Source organism: Exophiala dermatitidis (genome assembly GCF_000230625.1).
Source record: "Exophiala dermatitidis NIH/UT8656 unplaced genomic scaffold supercont1.7, whole genome shotgun sequence".
NCBI lineage: Eukaryota > Fungi > Ascomycota > Eurotiomycetes > Chaetothyriales > Herpotrichiellaceae > Exophiala > Exophiala dermatitidis.
This window is the reverse complement of record NW_008751652.1, coordinates 1,856,436-1,876,061: the sequence shown is the minus strand read 5'-3', so window position 1 is coordinate 1,876,061 and position 19,626 is coordinate 1,856,436. Positions and strand designations below refer to the sequence as shown.

The window sequence follows — 19,626 nt, the reverse complement described above, 5'->3', positions numbered from 1 at the left end:
GCAACAGACATAGATCCAACGGCCTTCTTCTGTACATGTGCTGGGTTAGTGCCTGAAAACCACCGAAAGACGAGAGCCCGAGGGGGCCCTTGGGCTCTCGGTGCCCCTGTGGACACTGAGTAGCGCTATCTGGGGTACCCGGCCCCTACTAGTAATCAGGGAGTTGATGACTTCTGGAGGCCTTCCATCGTGCCGTTTGACCTGGCACCGTTGACACTTTTTCTTCAGTCGTTGGACGCAGGCTCTTCTGCTCATGTGCTATCGGGAGAGTGGTCCACCTGTCACCCAGCCTACAAGATGTCCGTCAGTTCCTAATTCTATTGGCAACAGGCTGTTTCATCTATCTAGTCGAAGTCGCAACATAGGACAGGCGCAAGGCCGCTATCAACGGGTACAGTAGCTTCGAGTTTGCGGACAGCCACAGGCGAGATGCGGGTACGTGCAGTGCTGACCGGGTGAATGGCCGGATTCTGACACCATTTCCCACGAGGCAAATATAGTTGGATGTTCTATAAGTACTAGTAGTAGCAACCAATGAGGATTCAATTGGACGTTCCGATTCAGACCGCCGGCGAGTTGCAGCGACCGACCAGCAGGAGGCGGACAGCTGAATTGCTTCCGGCCGTCGAAGGCCTACCTCTAGTCAGCATCATCTTGTTTGCTTCTGATTTTCCAGCATGCTTGAACATCTGGGGGAGCTCCATGCATATCGGAAAGCGATTTGCGCAGTTTGCAACTGTCGTCGAGGCATCAGTGCTATGTACTGTAACACATCATCAAGGCGGCGGGTTGTCCCGTTTGCACCAACAATTTTTGTTTCGAAGTTGGAACAACGCCGTATCACATCATCGGCGGGAGACAGATGAGGCTGACTGATGTATGATGTGCTGTACAAGGAGTTAGATATGTAGCCAGGTATCAAGCTCGACTCGGAGCCAAAGCCAGGTCAACCTGTATCAAACATGGAACTGGAACTTGAAGTTGCTGCACTCGTCGAAGTTCAAGTTGCAGGGAGCTCACGCGTTTGCCAAGCCTGAGTGGCCCACCGCAAATACTTGTCACTTCTCACGCGTCCACACTTTCCTCTTCCCTTCTTTTCTCCATCTACACGCGCCGGCAACAAAAAGCATTACTTAAATCGTCGGCCTCTGGCATTCACTGCTGAGGCCGGTTTCGCGCCGAGCGCAGATTAGCTACCTCTGGCTGGGCATCCGGGACTTAGGGATCATCTTGATCTCAATGGGATCTGGAGAATCACAGTCGAGGTGACAGATTAATGTTTCCCTAAATGATCAAAATAATGTAACCCATTCACTCCTCTTTTATAGACCGAATCGCTTCTCGACCTCTGCAAATATCTGCGGCGAAATCTCATCACTGCTGTTCCCTTGAACCGTGACCACGAGCTTTTCGTCCTGCGCCCGGTAGAAGTCCAGCAAACTCTGGCTCGTCTCGTCAAACTTGGCCAGACGTTTCCGCCATGTGGCTTCGCTGTCATCGTCCCTTTGCACCAGTGGTTCCCCAGTCATGTCGTCAATCCCAGCGACTTTTGGATCATTGAATCCCACGTTGTATACTCTTCCCGAAGCCAAATGTGTCCATCTATTCGCCATTCGAGAGAGGATAACCTCGACTGGAGTGACAAGCTGGAAGACCAGGTTGATGGGGAGAAGATGTGACAGAGCTCGAGCTTGGGTGGCAGTACGAGGAAACCCATCTAGAATAAAAGATGTATCGGGTGAATTCGAGACTTGAACTATTGTTTTGCCCGAGTTCTGGCCATGTTCAAGGGCGGCGATTATGTTCTCATTGGAATCGTATGTGTCTAACCACTTTCTCGTGGTTAATTCGTTGAGGATGAGGTTGAGAATCAAAGGATCGGGCACCAGACCACCACTGCGCATGTAGCTTTCTGCGTGTTGTCCTGCAGCGCTATGTCAGCAGTCTAAATCTAGGTGCGCATTGAGAGTACCGACCAAGAGCTGTCTTATTCTTGACATTGTCACGCAGAAGATCTCCGGTCGCGATCGTGCACAGTTGTGGAAACCGTTTCATAAGCCTCTCGGACTGCGTTCCTTTTCCAACCCCCGGTGCCCCAACAAGGATGATTCTCGCCGCCTTTTTCAGCTTTCGACTCGCTGTAGCAAATGTCATTGTAGGTGGTATGTTTGCGTTGCAGCTAGCCGAATGATAGTAGTAGGCAAGATGTGATCCCGAGGCGAGGACCGCCGCCAGAGCACTTGATCAAGTGCCCATATTGTTCCAACTTAGGTCTGAATCTTTAGCAATGGACAAAGAATAGGGGAGGCTCCCAGAGAGCTGACGGGCAAGGACCAGCGAGCGCTGAACAATAGAACGCAGGACACAGGTGTTACGGAGAAAAGGGAATGAGAAAGATGATCGTATATTGACTGATGCTGAAGCCGCACGTTGGGGCCGGGGAATAATAATCCTACTCCGAGTCTAGTAAGCCGGTACAATTACCACGGCACTGCAGTGGCTAACAGTACTGTAATAATCGTGGGGAGCGGAGGAACGATCTCGGCCGAGAAGAGCCGGCGGCAACACCATGGGAGCAGCGTCCCGTCACAGGCACCAGAACTCGCCAGGTGAAAAGGGTCCTGCTGTTTAGCTGGTTTCGGCTGTACGGCGTTGTGAGAGTAGACCTTGGTTCTGAAACCCTGCCCGTGATCGCATTCAAAATAAGCAGCAGATATGGGAGAGCAAAGGACGGCTTGGTACATGTCGTCTAGTAGTAGGGGACCGAAAACCACCACTGATTATGTCAGCGCAGACAATCTCAGTTGCCCAGGGAGCCGGCGTTTAGTTTTTCCTCCTCCGATCACTGCGCGTCATTCATTTACAGTCGCGACGCGTCTCAGCGCACGCGTGCCTCGAATCCGTGGTGCACTTCAAGTTCGTGTACTAGTAATACTACATACAGTTCTACAACCCTCAACGCCCTGAGACATCGAGCACAAACAATATAGTACCTATTTCGAACAAGATGCTACGCACTGAGGCTCGATTCGAGCCCAAGCGGAAGAGAATCGACCACAAGAAGACCCAATTTGCCAACGCCAGTTACAAAGACCAGGACTACCCGTACAGATTATCGTTCTACGATGTGCCACCGACACAGGAAATCAGCCTGGAGGAGTTTGAGATATGGGCAATTGATAGATTGAGAAGTATGGCCCCCCGCCGCCGCCTGGTAGTCACCACAGGACCCTATGGAATTTGGATACTGACAGAACTCAACTCATTCAGTTCTCGCGGAGATCGAGACATGCTCATTCCGCAACAAATCGCCACAAGAGACGGCGACGCATCTGGAACCACTGCTCAAAAAATATCTGCCTCTGTCCTCGAATTCCTCTGCCGCTGGCGGCGTGGTAGACGGGCGCCTTCGAAAAGAACGCCGGAAGGACCACTACTCGCACTTCATCCTACGATTAGCATTTTGCAAAACAGAAGACCTGAGGCGACGGTTTGCTCGGGCCGAGACGATGCTATTCAAGCTTCGATTCCAAGCGGACGACAGCCGCGAACGGCGAGCCTTCATTGAGAGTTTGAACCTGAGTTGGGAAGTGGTTTCAGAGGAAGAAAAACGGGAACTGGGAGAACAGCTACTAGCAGCAACACCTGGCCTCCGCCGACTCGAGGAAGAAAGCTGGTTTAAAGTCGACTGGACGCGTGTTCCCGAACTGGTCGAGCACCGCACGGTTCTAGTCAGAAAAGGAAAAGCATATGTTCCCATGCGCGAACAAACAAGCATGGTTCTGACCGAGTTCTCGAACCGATTGGAAAAAGCACTCGAATTGACCGCCCGCATCCGACCACGACTAGACGAAGACGACCGATTGACTCCGATCCTCGACCACTTCTCAAAGAACTTTGCCACTCCGGACGCCGGCTTCAGCGAGTCCGACGGTGCGCTTGCAGGCGCACCCATCACCGCCGCCAATATCGACGCCCTTTCGCAACATTTCCCACTGTGCATGAAGCATTTGCACCAGACACTACGGAAAAACAGCCACCTCAAACATTTCGGTCGTTTGCAATATACCCTTTTCCTGAAAGGAATTGGCTTGTCGCTGGAAGAATGTTTGATCTTCTGGAGACAGAGTTTCAAAAATATCACCGACGACCAATTCAACAAGGAATACCGCTACAACGTACGACACAGCTACGGTGATGTCGGGGGCGACGCCAATCGCCGCGGCCGCGGCTATGCCCCTTATTCGTGTCAGAAGATCCTGACGGAGCATCCGCCCGGAACCGGAGAAGCCCACGGCTGTCCGTACCGCCATTTCAGCATCGACAACCTCACCAGCTTACTACAGGCCACGGGCGTGCACGATCGAGATGTCCTCCGCGGCGTGAAAGAGGATGTCGAGAAGAAGCGCTACCACATCGCCTGTAATCGGGTTTTTGAGTGGGCCCACAGGGCCGAAATCAAAAAGGTCAAAGACGAAGGGATCTGGGGTCCCGCCGAACTCGAAACCATTGTTCACCCAAATACCTATTTCAAGAGATCGTATCTTCTGAAGAACCTGGGGAATCTGCCTAAGCAGGATGTCAAAATGGAGGAATAAACGAGCAGCATTGAACTGTGCATGCGTGTTATTGCCTCGGAGGAATAGGATCCTGTGTCGGGACGGGAAGGGAGGGAGAAGAATGAGAGGTTTCCGTTCCCCAGCCTTTTCCGTCTCTGTGAGGCATGTCAAGCAATGGCGATGGCGATGGCGTTGACTATGTGGCGTTGGACATGATGGATGGGTCGGTCACTTGCTTGTTACTTCTTCGACACTACAGCTGAATACGATAAAGTGTACGGGCTCTGATTCATGCCATGTGAGGTGCCTCACGCATTCATGCTATCTATGGTGGCGAACGACGGTGTTTGTGGTCAGGATCGGCATCAACGAGAACCAGGCACAGGTGCTGTACCTAATTACTGCTGCTGATTGTTCCCTCCTAAGATTCCGAGATGAAGCAGAAGAACCTGAAAGACGACTCCTGACGATAACAATGCCGAGGACACGAGACTCGTACGTAGCACAGCAGCACGCCTATATTTGTTCGCGTCGTACCCAGGTATAAAGCGTTTGTTTGTTTTTTCTATTCTGCAAAATCCCGATACTAAGGGATTCGTTTGAGATGATGGCCCGATCCCAACTCTGTTCTTCGCCTTTCGCAAGGTCGGTCTACAACGTTGAACCATCCCAGTTCCCGAGAATGTCGTCCGTCGACGTCGTCGTCGACGCTGTCGTTGGCCTTGTTACTTCCCCACAATCAGCAGCAAACTATTAGCAAGACATATATATTTACAAATCCGAGCCCTGTGATTTCGATGGACTCAGATCAGGACTCTGCCGTCTCAACGGGATTCCATTCCGGATCGATCTCAAAGCACTGGTTCAAATCCAAACCTTCAGTCTGCCAGCTTTGTACCGGCGGAGGAGGAGTTGTGCCTTGGTCACGAGCGTCGGCGATTTTCGCGGCTGTCAAGACCGCGTCCCAACCGGCACTCGCGACATGGGGAGGGAGCAGAAACTCGGGCCACGTCTCTTCTATAGGCATGTTGTAGTATCCAAAGTCGAGTCTCTCCACTGCCAGTACATTCTGGGTATCTGGGTTGACGTGCGCGATTCGCCATGGTCCAGGGACATGTATCGAGCCGAGCAACAACTTGTGGCGGGAATCATACAATTTGGGTGAAGTTTCAACATTATCGCCGTCACTGCCTTCGGACCTCGTGGTATGGGCGTCCAGCCCCATGTCGGGTTCAGGTGTGGTCGCGCCGCCCGGGGCCTTTGCAATGGCGTATTTGCCCGGTCGTGTGCCGCTGTAGTCTGAGGCCTCGGGGTTCTGCTCCACTGCCTGCTCTCTGGCGAACGTATTTACCAACTGACGTAGTTCGATTAAGTCTTCGTACTTCTCAAACTGTCTGGTTTTCAGACTGGTGATGACCCCTCGGAGTCTGTCATACATGCTGATCAGTTTCGACGGCCATTGTTGTTCCTGCTTGTGCCAGTCAATAACTTCGTCAAAATCCTTCACATCGTAAGACCTATTACCGGTTATGATCATGCACACGTGGTGCCTGACACTGCTGAGATCTTTGACGAGTTTCTCAACAGAGTCCTTGAAGACCTCTCGGTCAGCAGCTTGATCCAGCCACTTTGGGTCGGTAAGTCGTCGTTGACCCGGCGTGGCCCCTTGGTCTCTCCAGATGAAATCCTCCAAGGTCCTGGCAAGGCCGAAGTCGCCCAGATAGAAGTCTGGGAGTTTGGCGTCCTGCGTCGGGAAATTCAAGAACACATTGGAGCTGTGGGCGTCGCTGTGGGCAATGGCCGGACTACATTCCTGATGGAGGAAGAAGACAATTGACAGAAGTTCGTCAAATAGCTTCCACACCAGCGCCGGGGTTGGCCTGAACCTGACATCTGCTATTCGAATATCCAGGAACCTCGATAGTGTGCCTCCGTTGCAGTACTGAAATATCATTGAGTAACTCTGGTAGTCGGAGGTTTGGTGCTCAGATGCCGCGTATGCTTGAGTATGAATGAGTCTCGGAATGCGAGGATGGGGGCGGTACAACTTTACCTCTGCAAATGTATCGCCTGGAGACTTTGATTGAACACCCACCGTCTTCTTTCTGACACAGACGTCCTGCTCGGCAACAGAACGCACAAGAGACGCTGTTCCCTGCACACCTGCGCCTAGAACCTGGACGTGGAGGTAACCGCTTCCTTCGGGAACGAATAGTCCATATTTGACGTGCTGAGACATGCTGAATGTGGTCTGGCTGCTGATCACAATATATGTATGTATATATATAAAAGGAGAGGTGTATATTGCTGAAGCTGGGATGTCTGCTTCAGACGTGGGGGACGAAAAGTTGTTACTCGATGCATTCCTTTGCCTGGTCAAACCATAGGTATAAGTAGTTTCATACCGAAACATCCTTACAAAGGGAGACACAGTGGGACCGCGAGATTGATTGTCGAGATCTTGGTCAAGCTTCCACAATGCGGCGCATTGGAAGTCGGCCTGAAGGCTGAACCTTTTGTCGAGGAGGTCTAACCAAGCAAAAGGGGACAAGGAGGGAAACAAAGAAGTTGGAGACATGACAAAGAGACAGGCACCATAAACTTCAGAAAGAACAAGTGTAGTACCGAACAAAGGCAATGAGATGGCAAACCCAGACTTGTTCATAGACAGTCCAAGTGTCCTGTTTGGGTCTTTTGAAGGTGATGCACTTCCTAGCCACAGTAAACAGGCCAGAGAGCTTGATACATGGTTGAGCCAGGCAACGGACATCAGGATCTGAGATGCTGGTAACACTACCACAATAAAGCTGTTTGATGTACACGTAGGCCAGCCATGGATGGCACATAGTCGGTTTCCAAAGCTTACAATCCACACATAAGCATGCCGAGAGCGTGGAATAAAAATAGACTACCTCGGTGAGTGATCAGTCTCCAGCAGGTCAAAGTCCGGATCAAGGCTGCCTTGTGGCCTGGTAGCACCCAGACCAATTTCAACCGTCTCCTCGTCGTCGAAGATTTGTGTGGGGATACGGGCTCTCTTGCTTTTTCGCTTCTTAGTACTACTAATAATATGGCTGACGCTGTTATCCAGAACTTCGCCCGACACTTGGCCCAAAGTGTTGACCTGGGGAGCCATGGTGGTCTCTCGATAGATCACAGATCGCTCGCCCTGGACTTGATCGGAGCAGCCAGTTATGTTCAATTTCCGGGATTGGATATCAGTGCCAAATACCCAAGCGTCTGAACCAGATACGGCGTTGGCCCAGCCAGGAGTTGATGTACGCCATGGTGTGGTCTGAGACGAAGATGCAAGATTACCTTCTCTCAACAAGCAGATTGCCACTCTGCGGTCGGAATGGAATGGTTGATAGGGAGCGTTGGTTTCGATTTCAGCAAAAGCCAGTGGGTGTGGCGTTTTCGCAGGTCCATCTCTACCAGCGCGAAACCTCCAGAAGGCCGATAGTGAATTACTCTCTTCGTTGGGCAGTCCTGTGTCGGAGAGTAGGTCTGCGGTCTTGGGGAGTTTGCAAGCAACAGCTTTCCGCGCATCAAACACTGATACCGTATCTTTTTGCCGGGTCTCTCTGGGTTTGGTCATGCGGACGTGGTAGTTTCGGATACTGGCCGAATCGAGAACAGACAAAACAGACTTGCCATCCCGTTCCTGCCAACAAAGCATGTCTGCTCGGACTGCAGTTTTCAGAGAAAGCCTGCTCTGATTTGCATGTCGGAGGCTGGTCACAGTCTCAGTAGCAGCGCCGAGTGACTTACTAAGCCCTGCGGCGACTGCTCTGCCACTCTTGATCCCTGTAGCAGATGCAAGCCCAAACCCAGAAGCACCAATACTGCTAAGTCCTCCGTTGATACTGGGTGCTCTTCCTCTTAGGTTTGCAAGCATTGGCTGTGTTTTTGCTGCAAGACTCATCGCTGAAGCAAGGAAGCCGCCGGGTGGCACAGCTTCATGCTCAATCGTCACGTTTGGTTGATTGGCAGGAGCAGACGTGGGTCGGTGTTCTTTGGGGCGTGGCGGTGGCCATTGAAATGCAGTTCGAGGCAAATCAAAGATGTGCACCGTTCTGTTCTTGGTGAGGAGAGCAAAACGAGGGCCTGTTGGTCCGTCCCACGCGAGGTCAACAATGGTAGAAGGGCTCAGGCGTTCATATCTCGCGATCTGTCGGACACGTCCAGTCTCTGATGCTGAGAGAGCGGCCGAACTCCTTAGATACTTGAGCTGCATCAAATCCCAAACGTAGTGGACATCACCTTTGCAACTGGCCGTAAATAGGCATAAACCATTGGGCATGAAGGAAAGGAAGCTGCAGCCTCCTGGTGGCTTAAACGTGGCTAACGGGGTGAAATCGACACCCTTTTTGCTATGATTTTCCTGCAAGAGACGTAAGTCGAGGACTGTGATCACTTCGGGATCCTTCGAAGCGTCCTGTTGGTCAGGCCCATGTGTCGGCGGAAATTGCGCGAAGTTGGGACGAGGAGAATACATAGGAGGACTCGACGGAGCAACGGCAGGTGACTGCTGATTGTTCGTTGTGTCTTTTTTCCAGTAGTTGTGCCACGTCTGGAAACCCTTCTCACTTATCCATTTCGCGCTTCTTACCGCTTCCTGCGCAAAACCTTTCGCGACTTTGCCGAGGAAAGTGTCTGCATCAGGGGATTCCACTTCACAACTGACGACGGGCTTGGGGGGAGCAGTCCCTGAAGTGATCGTCGAGTTCTTGGTGTGAATAACTGACCTTCCCAGAATGGCCCCAACCGATCGCCGAGAGGAGGCACTGGCAGGACAGAATGCCAGCCAACGGCCGCTCAAGCTAAGAATGGGGGCGTCATCGCTCTCTTGAGCACGCCCGAGATCGGCCGGCGAGATCTCTGGCTCAGAGGAAGGTTCATAAGACGAGTCTCGCCTCTGGATTTGTGGTTGAAGCGTGGTCCAGTACTTGCCCAAGCACACGAATGCACCGGCCTCTTGACATTTCCTAACAGAGAAGACAAAAACCTCGCCGCTGCTGCCACAAGACACAACCATGAAATTCCCACTCGCATGCAGTTTCAAGGTGGCAATGGGACCAGAGTTAGGGAAGCCGCCTGGGAAAGGGGGTAGCGGAGCTGGTACTCGCAGTAGCTCTGCGATATGGCAGGCTTTGCGTAGTGAGTACACGATCACCTTGGTCTCGAGAACAGCTTCCTGGCCGTCATGAACACTGAGGCCATCGGGTGTGGAGGTATCAAATCCAACATTGCTTGGACCGTGAACAGTGATGGCGACTAACGGGCGGTATCCGGCGAATGGGTCCTCGTCCGCACTCCAAGTTAAAAAGCAAGCGTCTAATATGGTGCCTTCCACACCTCTCAGACTGCCTATGTGGTCCACCTTCTCGCCGTTATAACTGAGGATGTCCAGATTACCATCGCCCATCATGAACACTGCTCGACTACGCTCATGTCCAACTCCTGGAATGGAGCTAAACTTCACTGTGGACGGCTGCGAAAGGTGCATGTGCGCCGTGGCCTTGGCCAAGCCCAGGTCAACATCGTGAGGGCCGTAGAAGTGCTGCTGTGGAAGGTGAGGCAACGCTGGAGGCGAACCGTAGGGACTCATGCCATATGCATATGGAGACGTCGACATTCTCGAATGACTCGGCATGGCAGGCATGGCAGGCATGCCCCCACCGTAGCTGATCGGTCTTGCCTTTCGGGACGGGGGCGAGACAGGCGGGCTTCTCGCTTGGAAGCCTCCTCGAGCACTGAAGCCAGGTTCGTAGGACGGCGCAGGGGGAGCATTCAGGCCTGAATATGGCTCATCTGTCGGGCTCTTGCCATAGCTGGTTTGGCGAGGCCAGGCATCGGCCGGTAGAGCATAGTCGTCTGAGACCTTTCGAGTAGAGTTCAGATCGTTCAAGGTATTCAAGGTGTCATCTCTCCCATGCCTGGTAAACCCTTGATTCAGTTCAAGTTGTCCGAGAAGCGACCGGGGCTGTGGTGGTGAAGCCGATGGGTGTTCATCCATCTGCTTTGCAACTGCCGTCTTATCGGCATTGTCAAAGTCGTGGAGCCGTTTGGCAACCGCATTCTTTGTCTTCCTCTTCCCAGCTCTCGAGGGTCTTTCTTGTTCAGCCACTGCGGATTGGTCTTCGGGAGTAGTTGCGTCCAGATAGGAGTGTGTCTTCCTTGTCTCGGCGGAATCTGCTTTGTGGTATGCTGGCATTCAAAGACTTGGTGCTCGAGGGCGAGGGCACAACAGATCACGCCCCCTCAGCAACGGTGAAGATGTTGCGCGGGGCGGTCAGGATCGAGGGCCACAGAGGGACACTCGGAGACGCTTTGGTACGTACCCCTTAGGCCGGCGGCGCGGGGTTCTTTGACGCGTCGTTGGAGTGGCTTGTAGAGACAACCGTTGATCGGAGTGGGTTTGGCCAGGGTCGCAGCACTCGCCGGGCGATAGAGAGTATCTAGGCAGACGCTGCTATGTTTGCCGAGTGTATATGTTTGAATGTGAGCAGTCAATGGGAAGAGTGAAAGTAGTCGTCTTCCTCGGTGCTGGATGCTGGTACTGGAGATTGATCATGGGAAGCATTGAGGACAGGAGGCTGCGGCCTGGTTCGGGGGGTGCTTACTTAACTGGTGGCTGATACCTGGTACTGGTACATGGACACTGGCAGCGTCGCCCGGGGCGGCACGCTTAGGCGTCTTCGCGTTGGACTGGCTGGCCGTCCGTCACTATCCGACTACTAGCACGTACTACGGCGAAGTCCCCAGGCGCCAGACTCCTTAGAGTGACAGCCTCTAACGCTGGGAGCGGCAGCTGCTGGGTGCCCGTTGACGATGGTGGCTGGTGCTCTCTTGTCACTTGACCTCCCGGCGCCCGTTTGCGGTTCGTCATGTTATCTTGCCCAAACACCGCCATCACAGGAACATGTCCGTCGGCGGCGGAGACTCGATGACATGCATCGGACGAACACTGCATTGCAAGGGTCGCAAGGCCGGCAGACGCGCCTTACTCCTACCCATACCTACTAGCTCATTGTAGGGAGGTAGTAACGAAGTCCTTCTGGACGCACGACGCTCATTCTCCCTACGGCTCTCCGAGATAACGCTGCTACCCTTCTTCCAGTTCCGGAGCAGTATATATGGTCTTGATAATTGCTTCTATGTGTCACAACTTAAACTATCCGAGATTTGTCCGTTGCACATATCAGCCGTTATTGCGAAGGTCTCGGTATGCACCGCGAAACAGAACCGAGTGCTGTGGCCGTTGCTTGAATATACCTAACAACGGGCGCCCTTGGCGGCCGTGCATGCGTTCTCTTCTATTTTATACCCTTGTCTTTTGTTGATACACAGTTGGCAGGATATCTGACATAGAGCCCCTGGGATTTTTCTTCCAGCTACTTTCAATCCCTGTGGTTCGATCTAAAAGAACCTCTCAGACAGGGCGTCCGTGCCGGGGAAGCGGCTGGGTGAAATCGTTTCACCACAAATGTTTCGGATGCCTCGAAGACCATGCAAGCCTTTGTGTTCATAATGTAGGAGATTCTGTACAGACATATGGCGACAGGACCGGTCCAGCAGTTGCAGCACTTGCAATGCTCCAGCGCGTCCATTTCCAAGAAATAAACATCACGGCTGCGCTCCCTCTTCAAGTTACTTCGACTTGCTCGCGGCGGCCGCTGCTCTTGCCTTCGCTGCTCTTTTTCTGTTGCTCCTGATCATGACCATTGCCAGGAAAGTTCCGACGATGGCAGATGCAAAAAGCGTGAGGATGACTGGGATTCGAATGGCCCAGACGCGAGGGGGAAAGAGACCTTGCAAAGGGTGATCATCGTCGACGAACGGCTGGGACAAACTTAGCATGACTCCAATGCAGAACAGACGGGGATCGCACCATAAACAAGGTCCAGACAGTATAGTAGAGAAAAACGGTCGTTGCCGCTATGAGCATCGCCATGCCGACGAGTTTGTCCAACTGCATGTAGACATTAGCATTCTGAGATCTCGGCTCAGCAGGCTGCGGTGCTCATACCATTTCTGCAACGTGCTGTGACACTTTCTGATTCAATTCTCTTTGCACAAGCAACAGGTTCCTGGTCGAAAATTGTGGTTGAGGCCGTGAACTTGAATGGTGGACGCGCTTCACGTTGGTGCGAATCCGCAACAAGACGGACGGCGCGCCGCAGTTTGTTTCCCCGGAGTCTGCGCTGCCAGCCGCAGGCAAACGCTGGCTTGGCAATTGAAGCGTTGTGAACGTGCGACTTACCCTGACCCCGCCCCGCCGCTTTTATAGACACTCACTAGGTGCCTCCCACCTCACCTTGCTTACTCCGTGGAACCCTGATTTTACTGGTCATCGTTCCTAGGTACTACAAGCCAAGCAGCATACGGTCATTCGGCGGACATGAGTGCTGGTGTTTCGTGCAGACGCACCTTGATGGGACTTGGTGTTGAGGTACAGTACAGCCTAGTGAGCTTGTGACTTATGAGCCCAACCAGCCCGAAATGAAAATTGACTGCCCCTCAAAGTGGTATGTTACCTGAGGTAGCCATGCCTCTATTCCTACGTTGGTCACATTGGTATTTATACTTATTTGCTCTATGCACGGCAATAGATCTTCCAGGTTTGCGACCCTTCTATAGCTGGAGTCACTCATGACGATATTCAGAGACGTTTCTGTCCTAACTTACGCCGCCAGGATGTCTGGGAACGCAATGTACCTTCAGAGTGCTATTCCGAGTCAGTACATGATCAACCACATGTTTCTACCGCCCAAACTCCCTTGTCAGGATGACTCTACGAAGTAAGTCACTCTGAGGTCCGTCGCTGGGGTAATTTTACTCTTCATATAGCTTCGCTAGCCTCGTCTTGCTGTCTGCATTCCACTCTACCTCTCTTTCAAGGTAGTTTTGATAGCGCAGTCTGCATTCATAGCGCTGCAGTTAGACATTCGTTTGCTGATGTTTGCCCATTTCATGCCTTCATTGCGAAGTCGGATGAGAGTTTCGTCATCTTCTGGCGACCACGAACGCTTCTTAGTGGGCGACGATGCCTCTTTCCCTCTTCATTGTATAGTATCGACTTGATGTCCATCGTGAAGAAGGACGGATACCGCAGGTAGATACTGAACGAATCTACCAGGTAACCGAGGATCCCTCGCCGGGTTTATCTGCTTCATAGCCGGTAGTGGTACCGTCGGAGCGTCGGAAACTGCATCGATCAGCTCCTTTTCTGGGCTCGGTGATGTTGGCTAACGGTGTTGGGTGAGGCCATTGGGAAGGTAACCACCCTCGCAAGTCTCTCGTCACCAATGGAGAAGGGTGATCTTGGAGAAATCCAGAATGCCCTCGCGCAGCTGATTGATGTCTTCCCTTGATCGGCGTCTCATCCGCCCGGAACACGTGGAGGTCCGCTGATGACTTCTTCTCCTCGCAAAAGGAGTGCATGCTGCAAACAAGTCTGCGAAAATACCCTTGCTCCCTTCCCACGCGATCTTTCTGCGCCATGAACTTGCTCGAGTCTTGGTTCCCTGCAACTTTGGAAGCTGGCCTCCTAGCTAGCTGCCCATTGAATCAATCGATTTCTGTGGCCAACTCCAGGGCCAGCGAAAGTTCGAGGCTCGTCTGGAATGCTCCTTTAGTCCAGCATTTCTCAATGATTGATCCAAGCCAAATGCCTTGCGTTCTGGGGAGGTCCTCCCTCCGCGGCCACGCTGCCTTCGCCGGCCCTGGGGGTTGATCCTTGAAGAGATCGAAGTCACACTTTTCTCCAGTGATAATCTCGTACATGACAGCGGCCAATTGTCCCATGTCAGTGTAGATCGAGTACCCATTGTCATCTATCTGTCGCATGTCGCACTCGGGTTCCATGACGGAAGATTCTGAAAAGTCGGAGAATTTGATAGATACGTCTCTCGCCACGAGGAAGTTCCGAGTATGAATGTCTGCCACAATGACCCGGTGATGGTGTATTTCAGAGAGACCGCGAGCCATCTTCCGAAACCAAGAAAGCTGTACCGCTGGTGAGACTTGGCGTTCGTGGAGATAATCCCGTAAGTTTCCATTCTCCATCCACTCCATTTCGATTCCCGGACCAGAAACATCTAGACATTGGACCACCTGGGAGCAGTGCTTGAGACGGCGGAAAACCTCCTTCTCTCGCTGAACACTATCGTCGTGATCGTCTTCCAGGCCGTAGATGTAGGATCTTGGTAGCTTCACGGCAATTCCCTCTCGTAGAACGACTACTCCGGAGCCACCGTCTCCGATTATGGGACAGACGATTCCATTCAATTCGAACATGACGAGACCAATCGCCAGAGGAGCCAGCGAGGCGACGTACAATGAATCCGACCAAGACGATAACGATCAGGAGTAACGGAATGGGGAATAGGGAATATATTGGTAACTTGTCGTCGCTGAGCTCGGTGCCGCCCCTGGTAGAGAGTTCGTCTGGCAAATCCTCCGGCGCAACACAGCGACCAATGTGCTCTCTTTCAGTGGCCCTGCAAGCCTCAACTCCAGCCAGCGAATCTTTCTTCATCTCCTACATGCAGTCTCTCGGCGCCAAGATATCAGAAACCTGTATGATCAGCGAAGGTCCTTCACAAACACGGAAACGGATCACTTCGCGGGACTTCCACGTGAGAAGGTGGACCATACCCTTCTAAGCCCTCACACTGACTTGTGGAGTTTGGCTGGCGGAGCCCCCAGATGCACCTCCGGTACCATCACGCTGTCGTCGCGATGGCTCATTTGAGCCCTTCTTCTGGGCTCTATGCTTGGGACAGTCCGTCTTGCGTTTCGTTGAACTCGCCTGGGAGGTTGGCCGAGGCTGATCGCAGTCACGGTTCCTGGCGATGGCTGCTGGGCACCGTTGAATGAAGTCATGGTCAGGATCATGGGTACTGCAAGGTCCCGTCCCACCAGTGCAGTCTGGAAATCGTGCAGGAGTCTTGCGTCTCTGAAAACACATGGTTGGAGACTTGAAATCTCAGAAGCTATGTTACAATTGAGGAGAAGCAGACATTCAGATCGGCAGACCGTTGGCATGTTATAGTTTTCATGATTGTCTTGCGGCGACAAGATCCAGCATCGCTTGCGAACTTCTTCATCGCCAACTTGTAGTCATGCAGACTTCGACAACAATACCAGGTACCTTTTGCACCGCCCTTTGGACTCGTCGCGTGCATTGTCCGGAATCGATCATCAGCATCCCTCCTGCAGGCAGCCATTAGCTCACGTGATACAAGACAGGCATCAAACAAGACAGGCATCAAACACTGGCACTTGGAACGCGGCGACAACGCCAAGACCCCTCATCTCGGGACTTCTGCCTACCTATGTGCAGGACAAACTTGAACGCCATCACACTCATCAGAGTATGGAAGAGAAAAGAAAAAGAAAATGTTTACAAAACACTTCACCCCTCTTGAATCAGATCCAGTCATATTCTCGGAGTTGCTCCACCGCCTAGGTATTGAGGAGAAGCTAGAATTCGTCGATGTCTACTCCTTCGAGGATGAGACCCTCCTATTCCTTCCCCGCCCCATTCTGGCTCTCATAGTGATCTTTCCCGATATTGACGGCGCCAAACCTGACATCGTGGGCTTCGGGGAAACAAGACTCACCAGTGAGGAGCTAAGCAAAGTCGTATGGGCGAAGCAGACCATCAATAATGCATGTGGATTCTACGCCATCCTGCATGCAGCCTGCAATGGTTCTGCCCGAAACTTCATCAGTTGAGTATTATGCAGTCAACCAATGCTAGCGCCTAACAGATCAGTCAGAGAGCGGATCAGTGTTTGAATTCATACTAAAAGCCTCTGGAGAATCCGACCCGGGACTGGCCCAAATGATCGAAACTTCCGAGCAAATCGAGGCCGAGTATACCAAGGCGGCCTTGAAAGGGTCCACGACACCCGGTGCTCCCACCGATGACGTGGAATGTCACTACGTATGTTTCACAAAGGCTTCAGAATCTCGGTTGTGGCTTTTGGACGGCGATAGAGATGGCCCGCTGGCTTGCGATGAAGATTGTGGAGTGAGCGTGGACGTGCTGGACCACCCGAATCGAGAGATTATTCAACGCTTCCTCAACGAACACGGCAAAGCAACCTCGAACAATTTGGCCATGATGGCATTAGTACAAGCTTAGTTACAGAGACAGCGCTGAAAGAACATCGAATCTCCCGATAGATCAACTGCATTTTCTCCCGTCCTTGTCGTTGCACAGTAGTCGATCATCGCCACGTCCTGTAACTTTCTAACCGCAAAGTAGTTGTTCCACGAAGCTGCAACATGAAAAGGCGTCCAACCTTCGTGATCCCGGGAATTGGGATCGGCACCAGCCTCCACGAGAAGCTTGATGATACCCAGCGAACTCTGTCCACCGTTCGTCTTGTTCGAGCCCGCAAGCGCAAGGTGAAGGAGAGGAAGATCACCCTGGCGCGATCGTCGTGACTGCCTCGGGTCAGCCCCGTGTTCGATCAGCAAGCTTGCAGCTTCCGTCCAGCCGTACTCGGCAGCCCAAGCCAGGGCTGATCTTCCCCGCGAGTCCTGCACGTCAATGTCCAACGAACCTCGAGGCATACTGTTGAGATATGCTTCCAGACTGCAACATACATCAATCTGCAGCAGCACTTTGTGGAGTTGGGAGAACCCTCGGGTATCAACATACTCTCGCCATAATACATTTGTGTCCACTTTCAAAAGCATGGCGGCTCGGCATATCCAGTCGAGAATATGGCCACTCCTTCCATTCATCGCTCTTGTCACAAGAAGGCCATCAATCAACGTCTCAACGGCGGAGCTGAGAATCGTTCCGGGTTAACGTTCAGTCATCCAGGGAGTACTCCAAAAACATACTTGCCAATTTCGTCTTGGTCATCCCACGCGGCCCCGAGTTCCACCAAAGCCTGACACATGTGAAGCGCCGTTTCCAGACCTAGGTTCTTGAGGCAGTAGTACACAGCATACTGGAATGTGTCAACCCCTCTCTGCGGTAGAATAGAAAAGATCATACATAGGTGGTGCCAAGACCGTATGGATCAACGTCACAGGCTGACGCTTCTTTGGCTCGAATGAGACTTGTGGCTTTGACTGCATCGCCCTCGTAGATAATTGTGAACAGTGGCCAAGTGTACGCCCTTTCATGTCGGAGTTTTGTCTGGTTGATGAACTCGATCTCAGGACTGAGTTCGGAAGTCTGGTGTCGATGCGTTATGATGTTCGTTGACCTTCGATCTATGGCTGAACATTGGGGTAAATATGAGCGTTGCAAAGTTCCAGGAGCAGCGAAAAGCGAAGCACTCACGGTCACTTAAAATGCTGATGTCACCATCTGATCCATCAATGGTGGATTCCCGGTCCCCTTGATGTTGTGGCTGGGCTTGAGAGGGGAGAAGTAACCCGAGCACTTGGTCGTCCTCGAAGCCCAGAAGCTTTGCCATTTCAAACTCTGGGTTGAAGGTACACACAGACGTCGCAATATCTTTGTAGATCTCGAGCGCCTCTAACTTGCTGATGACCGTACTCAGGAAAATTTCGCGACGTTCTTCGGGAAGATCACGAAGGGGACGGTACCAACTTTGTGATCCTAGCAACATTAGCAATGTCCGGCTGAGAGAAGTGCGGCTCACCTGCTAAGGGATGGAATAGCACATATGCGCGTCTGCCCCACGAGGGCAAGATTCCGTCAACAACAGCGCATACGAGAGAGGCGCGGCCATATCGCTCTCGGCGAATCCGTGCAGTGCTTTTCCCCAGAAAATCGCAGTTACCAGACAAGGTGGGAAGACGTGGACCACAATGAAAGATGGAGCCCAATAAAAACCCAAGCGTTTCTTCATGGCTCCTGATTTCGGGAGTTTTTACCAGATCCTCGAGCCTCCCAACAAAGTCAGGGATGCTCTCGTTATTTCGCAGCGGCAGCTGCCACCCTAGCTCTTCGACATGACGAACCCGAGGGAGATTGTGTCGACGCTTTACCTTTTGGCCTGGTCGTCTTGCTTCGAGATCATCAGAGAGATATTTTATGAAGGCAGACGCTAGGTCCTCGATAGTCTTTTGTCGTACTGGAAAAACCTCTGGGAGGGCGAGACTTCTGATTTTGGCCAGACTTCTTTCCGAACAAGCCGGCGTAAGGGACACAGTTTCTAGCCCTAGGCGGTCAATGAGTGCTTTTGCTGCCCTCCGACATGAGGCGTCGTCTGGGAGCGGTGGAATGATCGTACACGAACACCTCGGGCTCGAATCAGCTTGGTACACCTGAGACATCGAAAAAGAAACTGACCATTCGTCACGTAGATCATAAACAAGCGGGGGGCATAAAGCCTTCAGCGCGCGGGAAGTGCATTCTTTGATTGAGTCCAAAGAGTCTTCGGATTCTGGGCAACAAAGGAAACACTGTATTGTAACTCCAAAGAAGGTGTGGCCTGGAAAGCGAAGATACTGAAAGGCGCTGATCATGGGTTTAAGAGTTAGTGTATGAGAGTCAACATCAACCTTCAAGACAAGGGATTGGTATGAGGCTACTTCAAAGATTTCTTCTATTTGAGCCATACTTTGATGTCACCGCGTGGTGTGAAAGAGATGGAAAGAGGTTTGAAGTGGCAGCCTGGAATAATAACAGCTTGTACTACTTGCCAAGTCGATTGAAGCGACCAGAGGGTTGTCCCATGGGACAACCCCCTGGTCACTCGCTCGAGAGATTACTTGTCAATCAGCTTCCTATTGGGATTCCCGCTGAACGTCGGCGCCCCACACATCTCGATGGCTGGTTTAGGCGATCCAGGGTCCATTCCAACGTGCCGCTTGTTCTATCAACTTCAGCGACGAGGATAAACTATCTCTGGTACACTTGGCTAACCTATTGGTCAAGCACAGCTGGATGGGGGTGGCCTTCGGCGGCGAGCAAAACGTAAGTGAACGAGCGAGGAGACTCGGCTGTTCGAAGATCTGATACATTTGGCGGAGGAGGATGGATTGCAAGACTTGTGCTAGATGCTCGTCCACCTCTTTAGGAGCTGAACACTTAAGTGGTTTCAATGAGGCACGGAAGCTTCTG

At 52.2% G+C, this 19,626-nt stretch overlaps 9 protein-coding genes across 9 annotated transcripts; 3 read left to right on the top strand and 6 right to left on the bottom strand.

Moving 5' to 3' along the window:
- Positions 1-52: 52 nt before the first annotated feature.
- On the bottom strand, positions 53-2,713 carry HMPREF1120_08482 (adenylate kinase). The gene is made up of 3 exons (XM_009162739.1): positions 1,977-2,713; positions 809-1,924; positions 53-736 (listed from the first exon to the last, which is right to left on the bottom strand). Exons 1-2 carry the CDS (start codon positions 2,152-2,154, stop codon positions 1,323-1,325), a joined length of 780 nt encoding a protein of 259 aa, XP_009160987.1. The 5' UTR covers positions 2,155-2,713; the 3' UTR covers positions 53-736; positions 809-1,322.
- On the top strand, positions 124-1,095 carry HMPREF1120_08483 (uncharacterized protein). Its single transcript, XM_009162740.1, has one exon. The coding sequence runs from the start codon at positions 535-537 to the stop codon at positions 874-876; it is 342 nt and encodes a 113-aa protein (XP_009160988.1). The 5' UTR covers positions 124-534; the 3' UTR covers positions 877-1,095.
- HMPREF1120_08481 (DNA primase large subunit) lies at positions 2,712-6,097 on the top strand. The gene is made up of 2 exons (XM_009162738.1): positions 2,712-3,191; positions 3,271-6,097. The coding sequence occupies exons 1-2, from the start codon at positions 3,008-3,010 to the stop codon at positions 4,596-4,598; spliced, it is 1,512 nt and encodes a 503-aa protein (XP_009160986.1). The 5' UTR covers positions 2,712-3,007; the 3' UTR covers positions 4,599-6,097.
- On the bottom strand, positions 5,368-6,798 carry HMPREF1120_08480 (uncharacterized protein; the record flags this gene model as incomplete). Its single annotated transcript, XM_009162737.1, has 1 exon — positions 5,368-6,798. The coding sequence occupies one exon, from the start codon at positions 6,796-6,798 to the stop codon at positions 5,368-5,370; it is 1,431 nt and encodes a 476-aa protein (XP_009160985.1).
- A 669-nt stretch (positions 6,799-7,467) lies between these two features.
- On the bottom strand, positions 7,468-10,776 carry HMPREF1120_08479 (uncharacterized protein; the record flags this gene model as incomplete). Its single annotated transcript, XM_009162736.1, has 1 exon — positions 7,468-10,776. One exon carries the CDS (start codon positions 10,774-10,776, stop codon positions 7,468-7,470), a length of 3,309 nt encoding a protein of 1,102 aa, XP_009160984.1.
- A 3,356-nt stretch (positions 10,777-14,132) lies between these two features.
- HMPREF1120_08478 (uncharacterized protein) lies at positions 14,133-14,861 on the bottom strand (the record flags this gene model as incomplete). The annotated part of the gene is made up of 1 exon (XM_009162735.1): positions 14,133-14,861. The coding sequence occupies one exon, from the start codon at positions 14,859-14,861 to the stop codon at positions 14,133-14,135; it is 729 nt and encodes a 242-aa protein (XP_009160983.1).
- Positions 14,862-15,233: 372 nt separating this feature from the next.
- HMPREF1120_08477 (uncharacterized protein) lies at positions 15,234-15,951 on the bottom strand (the record flags this gene model as incomplete). The annotated part of the gene is made up of 2 exons (XM_009162734.1): positions 15,900-15,951; positions 15,234-15,779 (listed from the first exon to the last, which is right to left on the bottom strand). Exon 2 carries the CDS (start codon positions 15,609-15,611, stop codon positions 15,234-15,236), a length of 378 nt encoding a protein of 125 aa, XP_009160982.1. The 5' UTR covers positions 15,612-15,779; positions 15,900-15,951.
- A 14-nt stretch (positions 15,952-15,965) lies between these two features.
- On the top strand, positions 15,966-16,716 carry HMPREF1120_08476 (ubiquitin carboxyl-terminal hydrolase L3; the record flags this gene model as incomplete). The annotated part of the gene is made up of 2 exons (XM_009162733.1): positions 15,966-16,299; positions 16,349-16,716. 2 exons carry the CDS (start codon positions 15,966-15,968, stop codon positions 16,714-16,716), a joined length of 702 nt encoding a protein of 233 aa, XP_009160981.1.
- An 85-nt stretch (positions 16,717-16,801) lies between these two features.
- HMPREF1120_08475 (uncharacterized protein) lies at positions 16,802-18,836 on the bottom strand (the record flags this gene model as incomplete). The annotated part of the gene is made up of 7 exons (XM_009162732.1): positions 16,802-16,824; positions 16,877-17,172; positions 17,239-17,370; positions 17,427-17,536; positions 17,584-17,810; positions 17,875-18,156; positions 18,200-18,836. 7 exons carry the CDS (start codon positions 18,834-18,836, stop codon positions 16,802-16,804), a joined length of 1,707 nt encoding a protein of 568 aa, XP_009160980.1.
- Between the last annotated feature and the right edge of the window lie 790 nt (positions 18,837-19,626).